General features: G+C 34.4%; 3 protein-coding genes and 1 long non-coding RNA gene across 4 annotated transcripts; all 4 read left to right on the forward strand.

Moving 5' to 3' along the window:
- Window positions 1–1,808: 1,808 nt before the first annotated feature.
- Window positions 1,809–5,080, forward strand: LOC110457591 (uncharacterized MFS-type transporter YhjX-like). Its single transcript, XM_021508924.1, has 4 exons — window positions 1,809–2,270; window positions 2,709–2,898; window positions 3,936–4,062; window positions 4,946–5,080. Exons 1-4 carry the CDS (start codon window positions 2,144–2,146, stop codon window positions 5,078–5,080), a joined length of 579 nt encoding a protein of 192 aa, XP_021364599.1. The 5' UTR covers window positions 1,809–2,143.
- Window positions 5,081–5,804: 724 nt separating this feature from the next.
- On the forward strand, window positions 5,805–8,513 carry LOC110457592. The gene is made up of 4 exons (XM_021508925.1): window positions 5,805–6,008; window positions 6,214–6,266; window positions 6,911–7,034; window positions 8,047–8,513. Exons 1-4 carry the CDS (start codon window positions 5,805–5,807, stop codon window positions 8,254–8,256), a joined length of 591 nt encoding a protein of 196 aa, XP_021364600.1. The 3' UTR covers window positions 8,257–8,513.
- A 62-nt stretch (window positions 8,514–8,575) lies between these two features.
- On the forward strand, window positions 8,576–11,480 carry LOC110457606. The gene is made up of 3 exons (XR_002463704.1): window positions 8,576–8,764; window positions 9,680–9,779; window positions 10,240–11,480. It is a non-coding gene; the product is annotated as an uncharacterized LOC110457606 (long non-coding RNA).
- A 3,092-nt stretch (window positions 11,481–14,572) lies between these two features.
- Window positions 14,573–19,097, forward strand: LOC110457564 (glycoprotein 3-alpha-L-fucosyltransferase A-like). Its single transcript, XM_021508892.1, has 3 exons — window positions 14,573–15,273; window positions 15,382–15,877; window positions 17,339–19,097. The coding sequence occupies exons 1-3, from the start codon at window positions 14,669–14,671 to the stop codon at window positions 17,393–17,395; spliced, it is 1,158 nt and encodes a 385-aa protein (XP_021364567.1). The 5' UTR covers window positions 14,573–14,668; the 3' UTR covers window positions 17,396–19,097.
- Window positions 19,098–19,120: the final 23 nt, after the last annotated feature.

Raw genomic sequence — 19,120 nt, forward strand, 5'->3', positions numbered from 1 at the left:
TTGTATGTGTGTGTGTAAGTGTGTATGAGGTGTGTGAGATGTTTCCTTCATGAGTTACTTCCCCTTAGCCTTGTGTTAATATGAATTATTTTGTGTTAAAGTTTTCATTTCCAACATGTCTAAAATATTATGTCTCATTGTTTATTCCACTTTGGCAATTTGACGGAGAGAATGTATATAGGCTTTGTCTGTTATTCTACCCAATTGACTATGCAATCTTGTCAATAGAATTTGATGAAATGAAAGGTGTTTTTATTATTTAGATTCATCACGCTTGGTAGATAATTTCCCCTGCCTTGCCCGTTTGATGATACCGTGATTCGTTTTTCGTCTGTTTTGTTGATACTATCACAACTTTTTGCTTTTAGTTTTAACATTTAACAGCAATTTACCAGACGAGTTGATTAATAGCAGAGATTATCTCGGAGTATGCTTTCATCGGCATTGTCACATATTGATCAATATATTTCAAAACCGTCTGCAAACATCACAGTTAACGAATATGTACACTCTTGTAGATCGTTAAAGGTTAATGACAAAAAGTATTGGACCTAGCACACTTGTTTGCAGTATTCTACTGGTGGCGGCTTGCTCTGTTGACGAGATCACTCAATATTGTTTCTAGCCAACATATTAAGTTTATTAAATAGCAATCTTTGTGGAACTTTGTCGAATGCTTTCTTAAAGACTTTATGTCTAAATAAATATTCCATTCATCCATGATTTTAAGTTAATGAAGCACTGTTTGTCTCCCGGGTAAAAAAATGAATTATTTGTAACTAAATAACTCGTTTCTATATCTAGCACAATTTAAAAAAAAACTTTTTTTTTATTTGGAAATATTATAATCAGTAAACGCCAAAATATCAGAAAACGTCAGAAAACCCCAGAGAAACGAAATTCACCTTATCAGAAAGCAAGCAGTCGGAGACCCATATCAATAAATCTGCGATCACAGACCATGCCATGGAGCAAGGTCCAGTTAATGACTTGGATAACTCCAAAATACTGGACAGAGATAGCAAGCAGGAAGCCATCTTGATATGCCGCAGAGGGCCTGGTCTGTATCGAGACGAGGGGGCTTATAGACTCTCACACATTTATTGCCAGGCGTGAAACAATGCGTAGCCGAACATAATTGTTAATGTGATGTGTACAAACGCTTATGGCGTATCCGAATCGACGTTTGACTTAATATTGCCAACTCATACATATTTCACACCTTTGTGTACATACGCTTCATTGGTCATTTATCTAATGAAGGTGACAGGATACGTATCGTATTAGACACCGCAACGTCACACATAAACACTTACGTGTTGTGATATTTACCCTTTCTACAATAACACAATATTACTTCATAGTAATTTGTCAATACTTCTATAAACTACACTATCTAGTCCGGTATTACATATACATATATATATTGATCGAGTGCACTACTAAACGCATTTATCATGGATGAAAGAATAATGAATCCAAAGCAATATATAATAGAAATACTCCTATCATCCCATTTAAAGAAGTTCCCGATGAGTGATTGTTGTTGATCCTGCGTATCTAACTCGAGTTAGTTAATTTTCAAAACGTATAAAGCATCACGGTTTACCTGCAAGTTGAAGATTAAATTATGAGGGTTATAGACGTGCATGATAACAAACCATCACGAGTTTGGGGATAGTGATTGTGGGAAAATAAGTATATATTTATATACGCACACATACATAAATGTATGACACAGTAATATTTGTCAGTTCAAAATCCACTATCTTTGTCACTGATAACGACTAGCCACACGTAGTCAATCATCTTCTGTAGCACTATCAGTATGAACAACGCCACTTGTTGAAAGCTATGTTTGCATTTAAACGATCTATAACTTTAAGGAAGATAGTTCCTTTAAATGATCATGAAATAAATGATTTGGTTATCATCAGTGATTTGAAGTGATCTCTTAACCGGATCTGTCATTGAAAAAGACCCAGGATCACACATGTGTGTGAAGTAATAGGAGAACCATGTGATAAGTGTATGACCGGGCACATGAGGATGCATAGTGTTACAAGTTGTGTACAATGGATACAAGTTGATCATTGCCTGACTAACAACCTGATGTTAAAAATCGTTATTTCTATGACCAACAATGAACGATAGCCAAGAGAAGAAGATGGTTTCGTCCCCACCCCTCGGGAGACACAGATTGAGGGGCTACGTTGTCATAATTGGAGGCATATTAGTGCATCTCACCCTCGGTACCGTATATACGTTTGGTAAGTGTTTAGAATATATTAACTACTGTTAAATATCTGTATTTCCACGAATACGTATTTTTGCCTTTGTGGCATCAATTATTTTTAAGTATGTGCATGTAGAGAAAAATACGTTTCCAATACATGTATTCCTCATCTTATACATGTATTTATATATATGGATATTAGCGGTTTTGTGAGTTCACGATGAAATCTGTGTGAATGATGTTGACCAACATATTTCGTAAAATAAAAAAAAAGTTTTAGTAACATAGTCATAAAATATTTGGACTTTTTGCATTTTTGTATACGTTTGTACAGATTTCAATTGTACTTTTATAATTCGCTTATTTTGTTTTTAGAAATGTTGACCCTGCTTAATGTTGCTTACACAAAACAAATATAAGAATATTTACATACCATACTATGAAAGTAAAACATTTTCTTTTGATTTCTTAGGTAATATGACGCCATATATGACGTCATACATGAGAAAAAAGAACGTTTCTGCTGAACTTACTTACGCAGACAGTCTATGGGTTATGGCTGTAGCAGCTATGGGACAAGGAGCCAGTGTATTTATCGGAGGAATTTTACACCGGAAGCTTGGAACGAGACTTACTACGTTACTTGGCGGATGGATTTCGAGGTATGGGCATAACTTATGTGCAACCCAGGGTTTACAATCATGGTCTAATTCACCCAATACTAACTGTAATATATATAAATATTATAAAAAGAAAAATTCTTAACAACGAGTCTTAAGTACTTTCATCTCATATATATACATGAGGTCCAATTTGAGTCAACCCGTTTGCCATGGTTTGCATCTCGTATCAATAAGATCCTGGATTCACTGACGAACTTACGCTAAATATGATCCGGTTTTCTGCAACACAACACTCTGGCCTCGGACTCCTGATAAACGAGTTGTGATATTAGTTCTGTATTAACAAATCGGCTGTTCGCGCCGAGCCCTTGGTATCCATAGTTCCAAAAGGACGATGGCTTATAGAGTCATTAGCGAGAGAAATAAAAGACCACCTGGCTAATATTTCAACTACCTTGTGATGTCATCAACCCTCGGTGGAAAAAACAGCAGAATCATTGCCGCATCTCCTGTGAAAGAATTGAATAGAAGGAATCGCTGAGAATGGTGATCTCATGCATCAGTTATAATCGCGAGAACAAATTCCACATAGAATATTTTTGACTTGGTATTTCCCCCCTTTCTATATAAAATATGAAGCATTCCATAGGAGCGTTTTTGACGAAGAGTTACTTAACCCAGCAATTTGTTTTCATATGGTTTGCGACTCTTTAATTATAAAATCATTTTGATGCATTGCATGTCAAATCTCAGTTCCAAGTATGAGAATGTTTGTATTTTTGTTTTCTTTTTTAGTAAACTGTAGGTTGTGCAATGTGAAGGTCCCGGGTTTCTTTCTTTTCTCATTTCTATTTTCAAGCATTTCAATTAAATTAAGAACAACTATAATTCGTAACAGCACGTGATTTGTATGCAATATATTTCTTCTGAAAAAGTAATAAAACAAACACTTTACAGTAGTGACATTGGTAATGATATACAATGTAGTTCAACATGCTGGTACCCTTTACCAAAAAAATAGCTAAATGGTCACTTACGGTTCTTAATATTGTTTTCTTTGATATTTTTTTAAATAGCGGCGGAGTGCTTTTGACTTATTTTACAATACAGTCATCCTTCGGTTTGACTGTTCTCACCTATGGTGCAATGTTTGGATTTGGAGTCGGCATTGCATACGCAACACCAATGGGCTGTGGAATGAAGGTAAACGTGTCATGTTTAGTACTACTACAGGTAAACTCTTTGCTGTAAGTTTGTGTTCAATGATTCTATATACATACAGTGATTGCGAACACGACGTTACCCCAATTGGTACGCGTATAACATTATCCCGTGATATTTAAAAGTTCCATGACACAAATATGAAACGTTTCTTGTTTTTTGACAAAGTCAGAGAATGGTATTAAAACAATTTGGAATTTAAGTAATTAGTTCACAAATAGAGCACTATTTTTGGAGTGATATTGCATTCGTTTACCGGCCACGAAGATATATCCATCATTTTGGGTGACATTTTTACCGAAAATGTATCTTAATCACTTAAACGTGTAAAATAACTCTAAAAATCCAAGTTTAGGTCGGAATATAGCTGTAACAAATTATCGGGTCCCTGTTCCTCTAATGTGAATGAATTTATACCTTGTCCTTATATGTAAACTTCTCCGGTCATCAACCTACAAAAGCATAATTACAAGTTGTGAAATTTCACGTTTATATTTTAATTGTTCTGCCACCAACAGAAAAAAACACAAATAGAAAAAATAAGATATTCTATCGCATAGACTTTCAAAACAAATATTCTAGTAATCATGGACATTTGTTATCATCGACACGTATGTTAGGTTGGCCAAGACTTCTCAAGTAAACACATGAACATCTAAGAATGAAGTTAAGCTTCCATGCTTTCTCCTTCATTAGAGCGGAATTTTGTTTATGCAAGTCTAATATGCTTTAGCAATAGGTGTCATGCTACTTACTCGTCTGCTTATAATACATGTATAAACATACCCTAAATGATACTTAAAGGACTTAAACAGTTTACTTTGTTTAGACTTGATGCAAAGCAAATCTTTCTTGCGTTTTGCAGTGGCTACCGGATAAAAGGGGTCTGGTAAATGGCCTTGTAGTAGCTGGATTTGGAGGCGGAGCGTTTATATTTGACCAGGTTCAGACGGCCTATCTCAACCCTGACAACCTTGCTCCGAACAAAGTTGTTGATTAGGACAAGTGAGTACAAATTTACAAATATAAAAGATGGAAACTTATTTGTCCTTAAAATACAAAGTTTTAATTTCATAGTGACGATGTAAATGATTAACAACTAACTTTTCGTTTTTGATAGATGATAATTGTATTCGTGCATATACTTGCCAAATACCCTGAATCCCCGGAATTCCTGGGGTTGTTCTAACTTACATTTTCCTGCACCTCTGGAATACGTCATAACAAAGAAAAAATGTTTTCATTATTAACATCTAAATTTTTTGAGAGGGGTTAATTTTTGCGTTTTTTTTAAAAATAGTTCCATGAAATTGGACAATTCCAAAATATCTCATTTCTGAAAATTAATAACAATAGTAACAGAAAACCCCCGGATCTAAAATAGATGTTACCATGGAAATGGCTACAATCTTGACGCTATCCGTATTACCCTCAATAAGGTGGTGACGATAGATATTGTGACGTTTTCAGAATAATGGCGAATGTGAGCTCCAGTAAAGGTGCTTCTGTAGTGCGATGTTTTTTACTGGCGATTACAACATGGAATTTGTTTTGACAAAAGCGTTATATAACACAACTGTCCGTTGTTAGGAAACATTACCAAAGCAAAGAAAATGGTTTTGACAAAGGAAGCGCCAACTAGCATGCGAAAATCTCCTAGGTCCAAAAAACTCATTCCTGAGACTTAATATCATCAATTTTCATTATGGGGATTTTCATTCAGCATGGTCCATCGTATTTGTCGTTTGGCCACTGAAGAGCATCCGCGGTTCGCGTGGAAACAATTCGCTTTTGATTTTTTTTTCTACAGATACTTCGACCAAGACAGCGTACTAGACAGAGTTCCCCGAATGTTTCTTGTGCTTGGAGGTTGTTACGCAGCCATTCAGCTTGTCGGGGTCATACTTTTGAAAGACCCACCAGAGAGCGTAAGTAGAGTATTATCGACAAGTCAAAGTCAAGGCTCAGCAAATATTTTTCAGAACAACTTGATTGGTTTATTGATCTGATTTAATTCTCAATTGTTTTCATATTTCGTGAGCCAGGCTTTGTTCCTTTTTCAATATCATTGTCATTAAAACTTAATATTTTATTTATGGTCATTCTATTATTATGCTATCAAATTTACCTTAGATTTCTGAGCAAGTCAACCGCAATGACGAGGAAACACAGCTGCTTTCATCCATGTAAGTTAAAGAAAAAGATTAAGAAATTTAAAGGTTAATTGATACAAATTTAAGGATCCCCATATCACTGCCAAAATCGGTCACTACGCATAGAAAACAACTTTCCGGCATGACAATAGCTCTGACAAATCATACTTCAGATTGTTATACTGTAGCTCTTACTAACTAAGCTAGCTGGTGAACCGAAGTGTACTGGCAAAACAGTGCTGCAATAATAACCAACACGAATTTAACCCCTGTTACTGTGTATACAAAAACAACTACAGGGCAGTGGACCAGGGATCCTTAAAGTAACATGTGGTGTTGCATGATTTATCTTAGTCTGAAACAAGTCTTACTGCTATAATGTACACGTTAAGCTATGTGAGCAGGACAAATGATTTAAGCGCAGTTTTGTATCATGCCTAAGTAAATGATTAGATATTGTTATCCAATGAACTGCTTTTTACTACATTTATAATAATGATTCAAAGCTATTACCCATCCACGTAAGCTGCTTTATACTACTTTTATGTTAGTCCTAGTGGGCTGCTTTGTATCACGTTAACGTCAAATATTAATTGTTATTACCCCGGTGAGCTGTTAATACGTGTAATAAGATAGATAGGCTTTGTAAATAAGATATATATGTATTACTTCAATAGCGGGAGTGTACATAATACCGACTATTCGCCAAGGCAGGTTCTGAAGAAGAAGTCATTTTATATGCTGTGGTTTCTCTTTTTGTTTAATGGACAAGGGATCCAGTTTATATCGTCTCTGTATAAGGTAAGTATATAGGTAACCAAAATATTCATTTTCATGTTCTGATTGTAAAATTGTAATGAGGCTAGATCAGGGTTCAAACCTTGCACCTTCCATTATTCCATCAATTCAATAGACTGTAGGTCTGAAAAATAGCTACATGTACCCAGACAATGAAAGTGCCCTGGCCAAGTCGAGCTTAAAGTTATACCGAAAGCGAAATTAAGAGGAGGTAACAGTATGTACGTGTTTTGCCCCCACTGGAACACGGATCCTTAAATCTCACCAGAACAATGACAAAACAACCTTTAGATGGTCGTATGAAGAGACTCGACTGGGTATAACTGTACTGTGCCGGCACCTGTAGCGTAACACAGTTCACTGGCGCATGGCACAATATCAGTGGAATTGTTACTCAGCCGAGGGTTTGTGGTGCATGTATCAATGCTATTTTGTAATCAAGTGACCTAATTGCCTGACGTGGTTTGTTCGTTAATCTACCGTTCAATTGGTAATCATAGAACATTTTCATCAAATAAAACGATATCTCTAATTATGATCACGATATTTAAGGCCCTTAAAAAACACCCAACTCAATCATGTACATTCGCAAGGTTATTGAGATCGTAGTGCCAATTGTCACAAATGCAAATGATGTTATGACCAAGCTGACTTTTGTCGTCAAAGGTTATAGCTGATATTCTCAATGTGCATATTCACACAACTCGTCGATGATGCTAGGATAAAAAACGATGGAAATCCAAACTAGTTTTAAACACTTTTGAAGCATAGTTGAGGTGCCTAAAATCTCTTTGCTGCAAGAATTAAGAAACTTGGAAGTGTAGTAGCATACAAAAACATGTGTTTATAATATAAACCATACTTCTACACAAAATTAACAATCGTGGTCATCAAGCTTAAGGCAAACCTCAAAGTCTAAGAAATCCAGTGTTCCACTTTAAATGAAATCACATAATTGTCACTGTATTGTCCAAGTGGAATAAAATAAAATAATAATATACTCTCAATATTTCAGACATATGGGCAGACGTTCATCAAAGATGATCACTTTCTAGCTATTGTCGGCTCCCTAGCGGCTGTGTGCAATGGTGGAGGGCGGATATTATGGGGCTACCTGGCAGACAAGTTTTGTTTCAAGGCAAGTTTTATTTCACATAGCATCAATTTGATTTCATGTTGTGACCTTTCCTTCAAGGAACTTATTTCTATTTGCCAAAAAAATTGAAGTAGTGAAAACAAAGAAAAAAATGCGAACGTAAATAAACAGAAGGCAACGAAGAAGATACCAAAACAAAACATTCACGTTTATGAAGGCGGTAGCAGCACGTTTGTCAGCTCTCACGCTAGAGCTATCAAGGAGATGAAAGACAGGTTATCACGAGAAATGGCGAGATAATAAGTATATATTGATACGTCTTATATAATATACGAAAAAATACCGTCGTTTTGATCCGAAAGACTGCTCTTCAGACATGTCTAGAATTTCCAGGTCTTGTGTGTGTGATACTACCGTTACATTTTAGGTAGCCTCCATACTGTCCTGTGGGTTGTTTTGTGTATGTATACTGACATTTCCTTTGACGGAAAGATTTGGCTCAGCCCTCTACCTCTTATACGTCTGCCTTCTGTTCCTGTCATTTTCCGGTAATTTTTCACTTCTGCCAACGGCTACAGCGAAGTGTTTTGGACAGAAATACTACGCCATCAACTATGGATTCGTATTTACAGCTTCAGTACGTATATCTAGATTTTCTTGAATGTTGTTTGATATATACAAAACATTGCTTTGAGAACTAGTTGAAACGATCTTCTTAAGAAAAAGGTGATACACGTTATTCATGTTAAATTGTTTCAATTGATGATAACGCTCGAATATAATGGCTGTAAACTGACTACTGATTGGTTATAATTGAGATATTTTCCAATTTCATTCAAGTTCATAGCACTGCTTCTTTACCACCACTTCATTGTGCCATTAAACATGATGGCCACCATAAAGTGACTTCATACTGCCGTTGTTCCATTTTATAAAAGTATGGTATATAAATGTATTGTGGCACTGCGAAATCTAGCACGGCATCCATAAACCATTTAAAAAGATGGCCGCTATAAAATAGTTTTTGATTTGTCAAAACTTAGGTATTGTCTGATTTTTAATGATTTTTTTTTATGTTGGTGTATTATGTTCATGTTGATAAAGAAATCAAGAGCAATCCACGCTTAGGAAAAAAACCATGCTTATCATAATTAAGATCGGTGTTGAAACATAATTAAATATGCTTTGGTAATACCGAGGTAAATGTTAACGTTAGACCGATTACATTTTTTGCTCTGCCATAGTGCACAAGTGGTATGTCACTTTAAATGAGTTGATGGAAATACTGACACATAACAAGAACACATACATGTATACAACTTCCAGCACCAGGACAGCCAGATGCATATGGATGTTCATAAGGGGATCTCGTGGTACAAGGGCTGCTTCTACCCATTCAATCTCCAGATTGTCTAGAATTTGTAATATAATAAAAGAAAATGTGAAACTGTTATTCCGGTAAAGTTAAGATCGATAGATTAGTTTCCCTGAAATTAGGTAAGATGCTGTACTTTGATAATGCATTGCAGTTTCGGCTTTTGTTTAATTGCAGATCGTTACAAGTCCAATAGGGGTTGTTCTTACATCGAATCTGCAGAACTCGTTAGGATGGTATGGACTATTTTTTATGGTTGCAGCGTTTTCGTTCACAAGTAAGTTTAATTAATTTTCCCTAAATTGTAACGAGACAACGAGGACCAGACAATCATTTGCTTATTACTGTCACTCGCATTTTTTAGTTTATTGTCTTTTATGTATATCTTTATTTATTATAATTGATTCGTAGTTGACTGGGCACATGTGTCTGTTCCTGCACATTTTCTTGAGAGTTTTGTTTTAGTTATCTAGTTAATGATTTAAAACGGCGTACTTGACTGTTACGAAAAGTTTATATATTCGATCATACTAATTAATTGGTAAATGGAGAAAAAACCTGGCACATATAATTCAATTTACGTATCTTATATTGAAAAAAAAAAAATCATTCGTCATAAGCCATTTTTGTGTTGTGTAAAATCCCTGCAGATCTAAGCCATTCATTGTTTATCTTCATGATTGCACCTGCTTTTTAGATACATAACTGCAATAATGGCTGCATATTATACATTTCAGGTGTGCTTATTTCTATATTCTTCAACGAAAAGCGACCGGACGGAACAGATATATGAAGGTGCCGGACAGATGAGCATGTGAAGGAATCAAAATTGTCTGTCTGAGACACATATTTGTGATAAAAGGTTGTGTCGCCGTCCAGATAAGAATTGATAAAAAAACATTATTATGGATGAGGTGCCGGAAGTTCTTCCGGTTTATTCTTTCGTCTCCGTATTCTGTGATAACTGATGTCTTTCTTTCGTTTAATACAATATATTGTATCAGTCCTGTTTCCACTAAACATAGTGTTGTTTTTGTAAATTTAACTTTACATTACTTTCATGAAACAATGATGAAAAACTTGCTCATGACCAATTTAACATACAAGCATGGACATTAAATGTCGCAAACTTCATATCTTCAGTGTTTAAGGTGCAATCACATGTGTCTTACGTGTATCCTTCAACTCTAAATTTAAGGAGGTAAATCTATTACTTCGATGCCAACCGTATACATCAATAACAAAAATCTTACTTATACAATGACACTGTCTTACCACATTTAAGTTAACTACTCAGTTGTCCATTGTTTGTAGTTTTGCATTGAAGATAGTTCGTTGTTTATATTGAACATATATATTTTAATGTATTCCCTTGAATTCGTGTTTTGCTATTTACGTACATATTAAGGTTCTTAAATTACATATACTACCAAACATACGGCTTTTATCTGCGTTAATGTTTTTCAGTAAGTGTTAACTTATAAATCAGAGTACTTTGTTTACATTTCAAATATTTAAATTATCCAACTTCAAACTATTGTTCGTACACATAAAATATAATTTAAAAAAAAATACGAACGATCAAAATTAGTATCCTACTTCAAGCATTACATGTATCTGTTAAGTATTACAGGCACTTGATTTTAGCTTTTAGAATTGTTTTTTTCTCTAATGGCAGAACTCATTTGTGCCTTCGAACCTTAACCAATAAATTCAAAGTTTAAGGTAGGTCATTTTTCTTTTGATTGACTGACCATCATTAAGAAAATATTATCATATTTATAAATTACTAGCAAATTGTAAATTGTTACAGCTAATTACTACAAAATAATGATTATAAATTAAAGCAGACGTTCAAAAATCCGCTCTTAAACCTTATCAAAACGCTTGATACAGATGATTATTAATAGCATTTTTGTGTACAATTATTTGAAGTTATGTTATTAAATATTATGATAAAACAACATAAAAAGCTTGCAATGCAGAGTGATTTGTTTGTTATCTTTTAGACTAATCACGCTTGGTGGCTGCTTAGATTCTGTATAGTAAAACCTGTTCTAGTGACTTATAACACAGACTGCACAACACAGGAGACATCACTGTTAATAACATAGACACACCTTAGTAATTAAGAAGTGAATTACGGTAATATTCTGTTTAACATATATACCAGCATTCTGAATCAATCTTCTTCTAGTTGTTGAACAGGCATCTAAGTATTATGCTCTTACTGAACAGCAGCTGTCCTTGACCCTGTATGTACTTAATGCGGTCATACAGAATTTGATTTTCTATTCTCAAAAACCTATGTAACAGGATTGAAGCGTTTTTGAAAAACTTCAGCTTTAATTTTAAAAACATTTTTTTCTCCCTCTTTTTTCTTAGGAGAAAAAGTGATAATAACATAAAACTGAAGTCACTAATGTTTGTATAATTTTTTATTTCGTCGGTTTTGTCGGTAATCTTCATCCACTTAAGTCCACGAAGTAATTAATTACAAGTTAGATATGAAGCATTTCTTCGTTTGAGTAGGTATTTCACGATTTACCCCCGAAATGGTGTTATGTCGGGAAACCATGAAATTTGGGCTCAAGAAAAATTGACTAAAATATGTTTATTTACGTCATGGTTATAATCAAAGATTTTTTACTGAGTATACTCATCAATACTTTAGCCGTGCTATAGAATATACCGACCTGTTTACAAATCATACTCATATTGCCGTATTTAATATAAACCTTATCTGCATTATAGGGTCACTTTAAATGATCATTCTACACGTTTTCTAGAGCTAGTTAGCATTCACATTACAGGCTCGAGGTTTGTCTGAAGGATGAACTGGTATTTTTGCAGTCAAAACATTATTCGACGCCGCTACATTTAACGTTCTTGTATTGTGTATATGTATTAGACATACTATAATTATCAATTCGCAAGAAAGAGAAAATCATGCATTTTCTTCGAGAGGAAATGGGGATTTATCCTTATAGATTTTGGAAAGTTTTATAAGCAGTTTTCCTATATCACACGATAAATCCTCTATGCTCATATATATATTTAACAATAATAATCATATACAACATTTATATAGCGCCCTATCTAATTTTTAAAATTAATCTTAAGCGCTTTACGTTGAATACTTGTATTAAATCATATTTGGAGTATGTCGCTCTTCACATCTGTATCCGGTTACTATTGTATTTATATATGACGCTCAGAGTACGAACTGATACAATGACAATTTCAATTACTCACTAGCGTTGTGTTCCATGTATCTGTTAACCACTTTCCGGTATTACAAAGATGAGCTTATTGTGCATTGATAGATAAAAAGTATTTTTAGTCGCTGAAGTACTTGAGACGATTGAAAAGCCTACTCCAATTATCTGTTTCCTGTTGTACCATGACATCTGCTTTTAGTGAGTTGCCGAAAGTGTTCGTACCTTTTTTTCAGCGGTGTTTCATCCCTCTCTTCAGAAACAATGATTTCCCCTTTACAATCAAACGCTATTGACTTTGTAACTAACAAACGCGTAGTTCTCTCTCTGAGCCAGTACATACTGCCCATACTTTGTTATTAAGAAAACGATCGCCCTTTGTTATCCACCATAATCACACTTGCAACGTGTTGATACAATCCGTCCTACAGTTTCTGAACAAATCTTCTGGCAGTTGGTGTACACTTTCATATGAGTTGAGCTAAATATAAACATGCGCCTTTCCTTTAAATATGGATGCTTTGTTAAAGTTACGACAGTTATAATATCGTCGTCATCAGTGCCCTAGATGTCCTTTTGTAAATATTTACCATCGTATGGCATTAACACTATATAATCCTATCGCATTTAGATGGTATTCATATAGGCTATAAATGCCATGAGACGATTGCTGACGTCATTGTTATTATGACGTCATAATCGTTAATTTGGATACCAATGACCCTTCTAGGACAGATGGCTGTTCGTTTCATTGAACAAGCATATACAACAAACAAAATATATGAACTCAACGCCGAATAAAATGAATGTTATTGAATTGTCTATCAGAAAACAGGTTTAAAAAATGGTCAAATGGACAAAGCCAAATCCAAAATTTAAATTGTCTTTGGCCAAATGGCACTGATAATGCCTAGGAATGCAGTTGTCTTGTTGCTTGCATGCAAATATAACATTTGTGAAAAAAGATATCACTAAGAGGAGGAGAGGACCATATTCTTTTCGTCTTTTTTGACTCAAACGATTTTTCTGACTCTACATTTATAAGCCATAGCTTTAACTTTTAATATTAACACAACTTGTTGAATTTAATCAAAAGCTGTCATACTGAATCAAAACGAAATTCGAACGTTATTTAAACGCCCAGAGGAACAGATCATCAAACACACGCGTATGTTTCATCGTTTCATTTTCACTGTAGGATAAAATCATAAACAGAGTGTATAGATGCCCATGAGTCATTTATTTCAATCCCTCTATGGTCAATACGGAAAACCATTAGGGCCATTTAGCAAAAAAGTTAATGTTCTTTTTTACGTGTTACTCGAAATTTGGAGATAGTACTTCAAAATTTCAAGCTAATACCTCACATTTTCGACTTGATAACTCGGCAAAAAAATCGACTTACTTACAATGTACTGAGAATTGCGAGATAATTACTACAAATTTCGATTTATTTACTCGAACTTTGTACCTATCGCCTACTGTACATCTACAGAAAAAACTCGACATTTGGAGTTATTTAGACGAAATTTTGAGATAATTCTCAAAATTTCAAATAAATAATAATAAAAACGAAATATATTATTATTCATTAACTTAGTATTAATATTAAGCGAAACTTAAATTGATCGCACCAAGCCAATATCGGATAAATCATGCACAACCATCACACAACGTAACTATCGCCACACGAAGTTTTCTGAAATCTACCACTCCGGTTGTTTTGCTTATCAAGCACGAGTTTCAATAGCTGAAGTTAGGCCACTCAGATTAATTCATTTTGACATGTGACCCTTAGTCTCTTCCGTTGGTGTATATACTAGCACTCATGTTTTATATTCACATTCGTTGGGATACAAGTACAAGGTGTGAATCAATGAAGATATATTGTACATGTGATGGGGAAGTGAATGATTATTCTTAGATTAAAGGTTTTGGATAGGAGAAAATGTATAAAAAACTGCAAACATATCGCAAGTATATATTATTGATTATATCATTCGTCATTGTCATGGTTATTTGGCAGATATATTCACATTCAGACACTGACGTATTAGAGCAACCGGTAGTTTTAACACACAACACATCTCATTGGGTAAATAAGACGTCTAAGACTGTGTTGATATGGACCGGATTCTTTTTTGACGACACCTGGGTGGATTCATTTAAGAACGCGTTTAAACTATATAAATGTAAGTGTATTGCTACAGCAGATAAATCGAAAATAAAATCTGCAGATGCAGTTGTATTTCATCTCCATGATATAGATAGTTTAATACCCGACTATAGGGATGAAAGTCAGGTGTGGATAGTTACCAATGCAGAGCCACCTCCCAGAGTGTTTACTAGTAGAGATCTGAGACGAGTAAACAACATGTTTAACTGGACACTTACCTATAGACGTGATTCAACGATACATGCTTTCTACGGTCGATTTGGGCCTCTATCAAATAAGGAACAACTCAAATATACTCCAATCAATTATGCAGCGACGAAATCCAAAATGGCAGCATCGATCGTTAGTGATTGCGCCGATAATGCGGAGCGATACAGATGGTAAGCTATTTCACAACGTAGCCGAAACCCTCCCAAAGCATCTGTTTCTGTAGGTCACAGTACGAGATTTTGGGACACACAACAAGATTCTGACTCCGACCGCAGAATACTTCAAGAACTAGCCCGCTATATCAACCTTCATCAATACGGGAGTTGTGGAACTCTATCCTGCCCACGAACAGGTGAAAGCAAATGCAGGTCAAGCCAATATCGATTTAGGATTGCATTCGAGAATTCAAACTGCAGGGATTATATCACCGAGAAGTTTTGGAACACATTAAAGGACAACGTTATTCCTGTTGTGAACTGGCCATGGCTTGAGGAAACAGCAATGACAGAACTTGTACCGCCGAAATCTTTCATTAATTTACATGACTTTGAAACCGTCGCAGATCTAGGTAAATATTTAAACTATCTCACTCACAATGATGCAGAATTCAACAGTTACTTTGAATGGAAGAAACATTATCGACTGCTTATGAGTGTACCGTTCTCCAGCATCGACTTATGCACTAAACTGCATCAGCTACAGAAGGATCAGGAAATAACAGACTTGCACAGATGGTTACAAAATGATACGAGTACATGTAAGCCCATTTCGGTAAGTAAACTTTAAAAACAAACTATTTTTTCTGATACATTAAATATGATGACACGTAACGGTCCTTCACTGGTCGCATTTTAATCTCAAACTATTACAATATTGAGGTAATACAAAATAGTATGAATGTGATGTGGATCTGGAAATCGTATAAACTATGGGTACTAACAACAACAATATACTTATACTGTAGGTATATGAATATGATGTTGTGTTTTAAACATAAACACACGAGTTAATTTTATTACACATATTGTCGAACATAATTTCCTGTCGATTCATGAGTCTTAATAAGACGTTCTTAGCTATTGAAAAGGGCAGCTTGCTCATATGAAGGGATCTTGCATACATCAGTCACCGTATCACTCATACCAAGCACGCGATTTAAATATTCTTGACTGTGACGTCCTAGTCCCTCCCCCCCCCCTAACGCCGGTTAAACCGTTTTTTAAATCAATAAAAAGACACATGTTCAGCACATTGGGCAAGGTTCTACCAGTTTAAGATTTAATTAAGCTATCAGGTTGTTCATGTTACAATGCTTTAGTTCTGTTAACATACAATTATCTCTGACCTCTTAAGTTACGGATGAAATAACTTTTTACCCTGATATAAAAAAACCATTATTTGCCTCAAAATTATTTAACGATTTATCTAATACACACTTTTAGCAGAAATATGTAAACCCATTTTTGCTTACAAATTTAATGTATATGTTACATTACGCTGCGCACTTTCATCTTTGGCAACAAAAATTTATAATATAATATAAGCTGGAAAAATCTTAATTCATAATGATTCATAACTGTTGTAAAATAAATGAAATGTTTATAGATATATTTTGTAACAATTTTGATATATTTTATATTACATATTTATATACCTTTGATTGTTTTGTGTTATTCACTAAACTTTTTAAATTTTCTTTACCATAAGCTTCAGAACTCTGATCATTTCTTAAAAAGACATGCATTTTTGTGAACATTTCAAAAAATTGTATAACAATATCAGTTTCAAAAACCCGTATCACATTGCTTACAAATCTATTTCATCAGTCCTTGAAAGACTAGAATCCGCGATGCCATATGATTCACAGAATGATCCGCCTTTGCACCTGTTCATAATTATTCTTTTAACACTTACGATAGGATTTTTCTGTTTATGACATACATTTGTATATGACTTGAAAATAAAAATAAATATGGAGTCACATGAACAATCAGCTATGACCGTCACAATCAGCTCACGACGGAAGAGGTAATAGGCAAATCAGGATGAAAACATATTACGGGGTAGTATTGCAATGATAATATCCTAATTAATCCTCCCCTATTCAGAGAGTGTAACGGGAAAGCTTTACCTTACCCTCAAGGTATGGAAAGATTCTATAAGTTATCTAAGAATCGGACGAAGCAATGATTATATGAAATTGATAACGTTTGAGTGTATCTTTTGTTTCAGGTTTTCAGTTCGCTCCGTATATATTTAGAACTCTTTTTTTCCGGCAAGGGATGGTGACAAGACCAAATGCTTGACTTGGACTATGTGTGTCGCATGACATTTTTTTGTGAAAAAGCAACATGGCTGCTTTGCTGAGAGTTGATAATAGTTACATGTATTTTATACCTTATCCTATTGAATAGAACCTGTATTGACATCTTTCAAACAGAATAATTCACCATTATGAAAATAGAGGAACTATTGGTGATTACTTTGATTTGTATCATTGTCTGTTATTGAACTCCCTTGATAATGAACCCTCTACACCGAAAGGAGAAACCAATGACGACTTTCGAACGTTACGAAAATATGGCAGGTGACAGGAGTGTATATTTCAGACGAAAGAAGAAATGTGCACACTACCAAAAAATGATACTATGCAATCAAAACAGTTTTTTCGGCATGACTATTGCTTTGATTTTGAAAACCATACCTCTCAAGACTTTTATGAAAATAAATAAATGTGAAATAAACAAAATATAATCTACAACAGTGTTCGAAATGTAAATCTTCCAAGATGAGAAGAACTTTTTAACAATGGACTTGATTGTTGACTGACTGAGCTTAATTCTTGAGCTTAAACCGAAAAGAACCAACAATAATCCGCACATACACAGCTTTAACAAACATGAGGTATGTACATCCGTCATGTTTGTACATACTAATGCAAGAGAGCCAAACGTGAAATGCTAAATATAAAATATAGTAAAACATATTGACAACTTCAGACGCTGGTAGTTATGGGCGCTAAGGTCAGACAAAATAGGTGGTGATTTGGTGTGGAAATGTAATAGGAAAACCTATCTCTATAGGAGTAAAGTCCAAGGTTAAGAATGCGATGTGGTAGCCGGGGTATATAGTTAAAGGTCATGTCTATACATGTGAAAGTATGTGTTCACTTCCCGCATTTTGTCTTCATGACTAAATGGTAACTTATAAGGGCAGAACGTTTACGATTTGCCCTAATTTATTTTAATATTAATAGCTATATTTATAGCAATAGGAATGAGCTCAAGTTGTACAACATATACAAAGCCCTTTCATATAATTTTTTAAAATTAGTATTTAATATTCAAGATTTTAGATCATGAAATTCTAATACAAATTACAGTGTACAACAATGTTGATATTGATTTATATTATTATTCACTGCTATATTCAAAACAGTAAGTAACAAAGTGTTTTGATGCAGTGTGACCGTCGTGCTTGTTCAATGTAAACTTCAAATTAAAATGATAAAATTATTATCATCAGCGGTACAATACTTATTTAAAAAACTGATAAAACCATTAATATTTGATTAAATTATTTTTAAAATAACTACAAGTATACTATGCCCATATGCAGGCACATTTAATACATAATGCTTTTGTATTTGTCATATTAAAATTTACTGTTTGCATACAACGCTTTCGTTTAATAAATAGGAAACACTCGAATGTTCATTTGTGTTTATTTTGATTTATGTGTGCGTACACGTGTAAGTATGTGTGGTGCCAGTGTATGTATTTGTGGACATTGTAGCTCGGTAAAATGGTAGATCCTATAGAAATATGAAAGGGAAAATTGACACAATTGTGATTTCAAAATGTATATTGGATAGCATTTTCAATATATCCTTCGCGTATTAAACAATGGGTACATGATAATATGTAAATACGTGCGGAAAAAATACATTAAATGCTTTGTAGGCAATCAAACCATATCTGTGTTTTAATATTTTTAGCTGCTGTTCAATTTCTG

Source organism: Mizuhopecten yessoensis, unplaced genomic scaffold (assembly GCF_002113885.1).
Source record: "Mizuhopecten yessoensis strain PY_sf001 unplaced genomic scaffold, ASM211388v2 scaffold9253, whole genome shotgun sequence".
Lineage (NCBI taxonomy): Eukaryota > Metazoa > Mollusca > Bivalvia > Pectinida > Pectinidae > Mizuhopecten > Mizuhopecten yessoensis.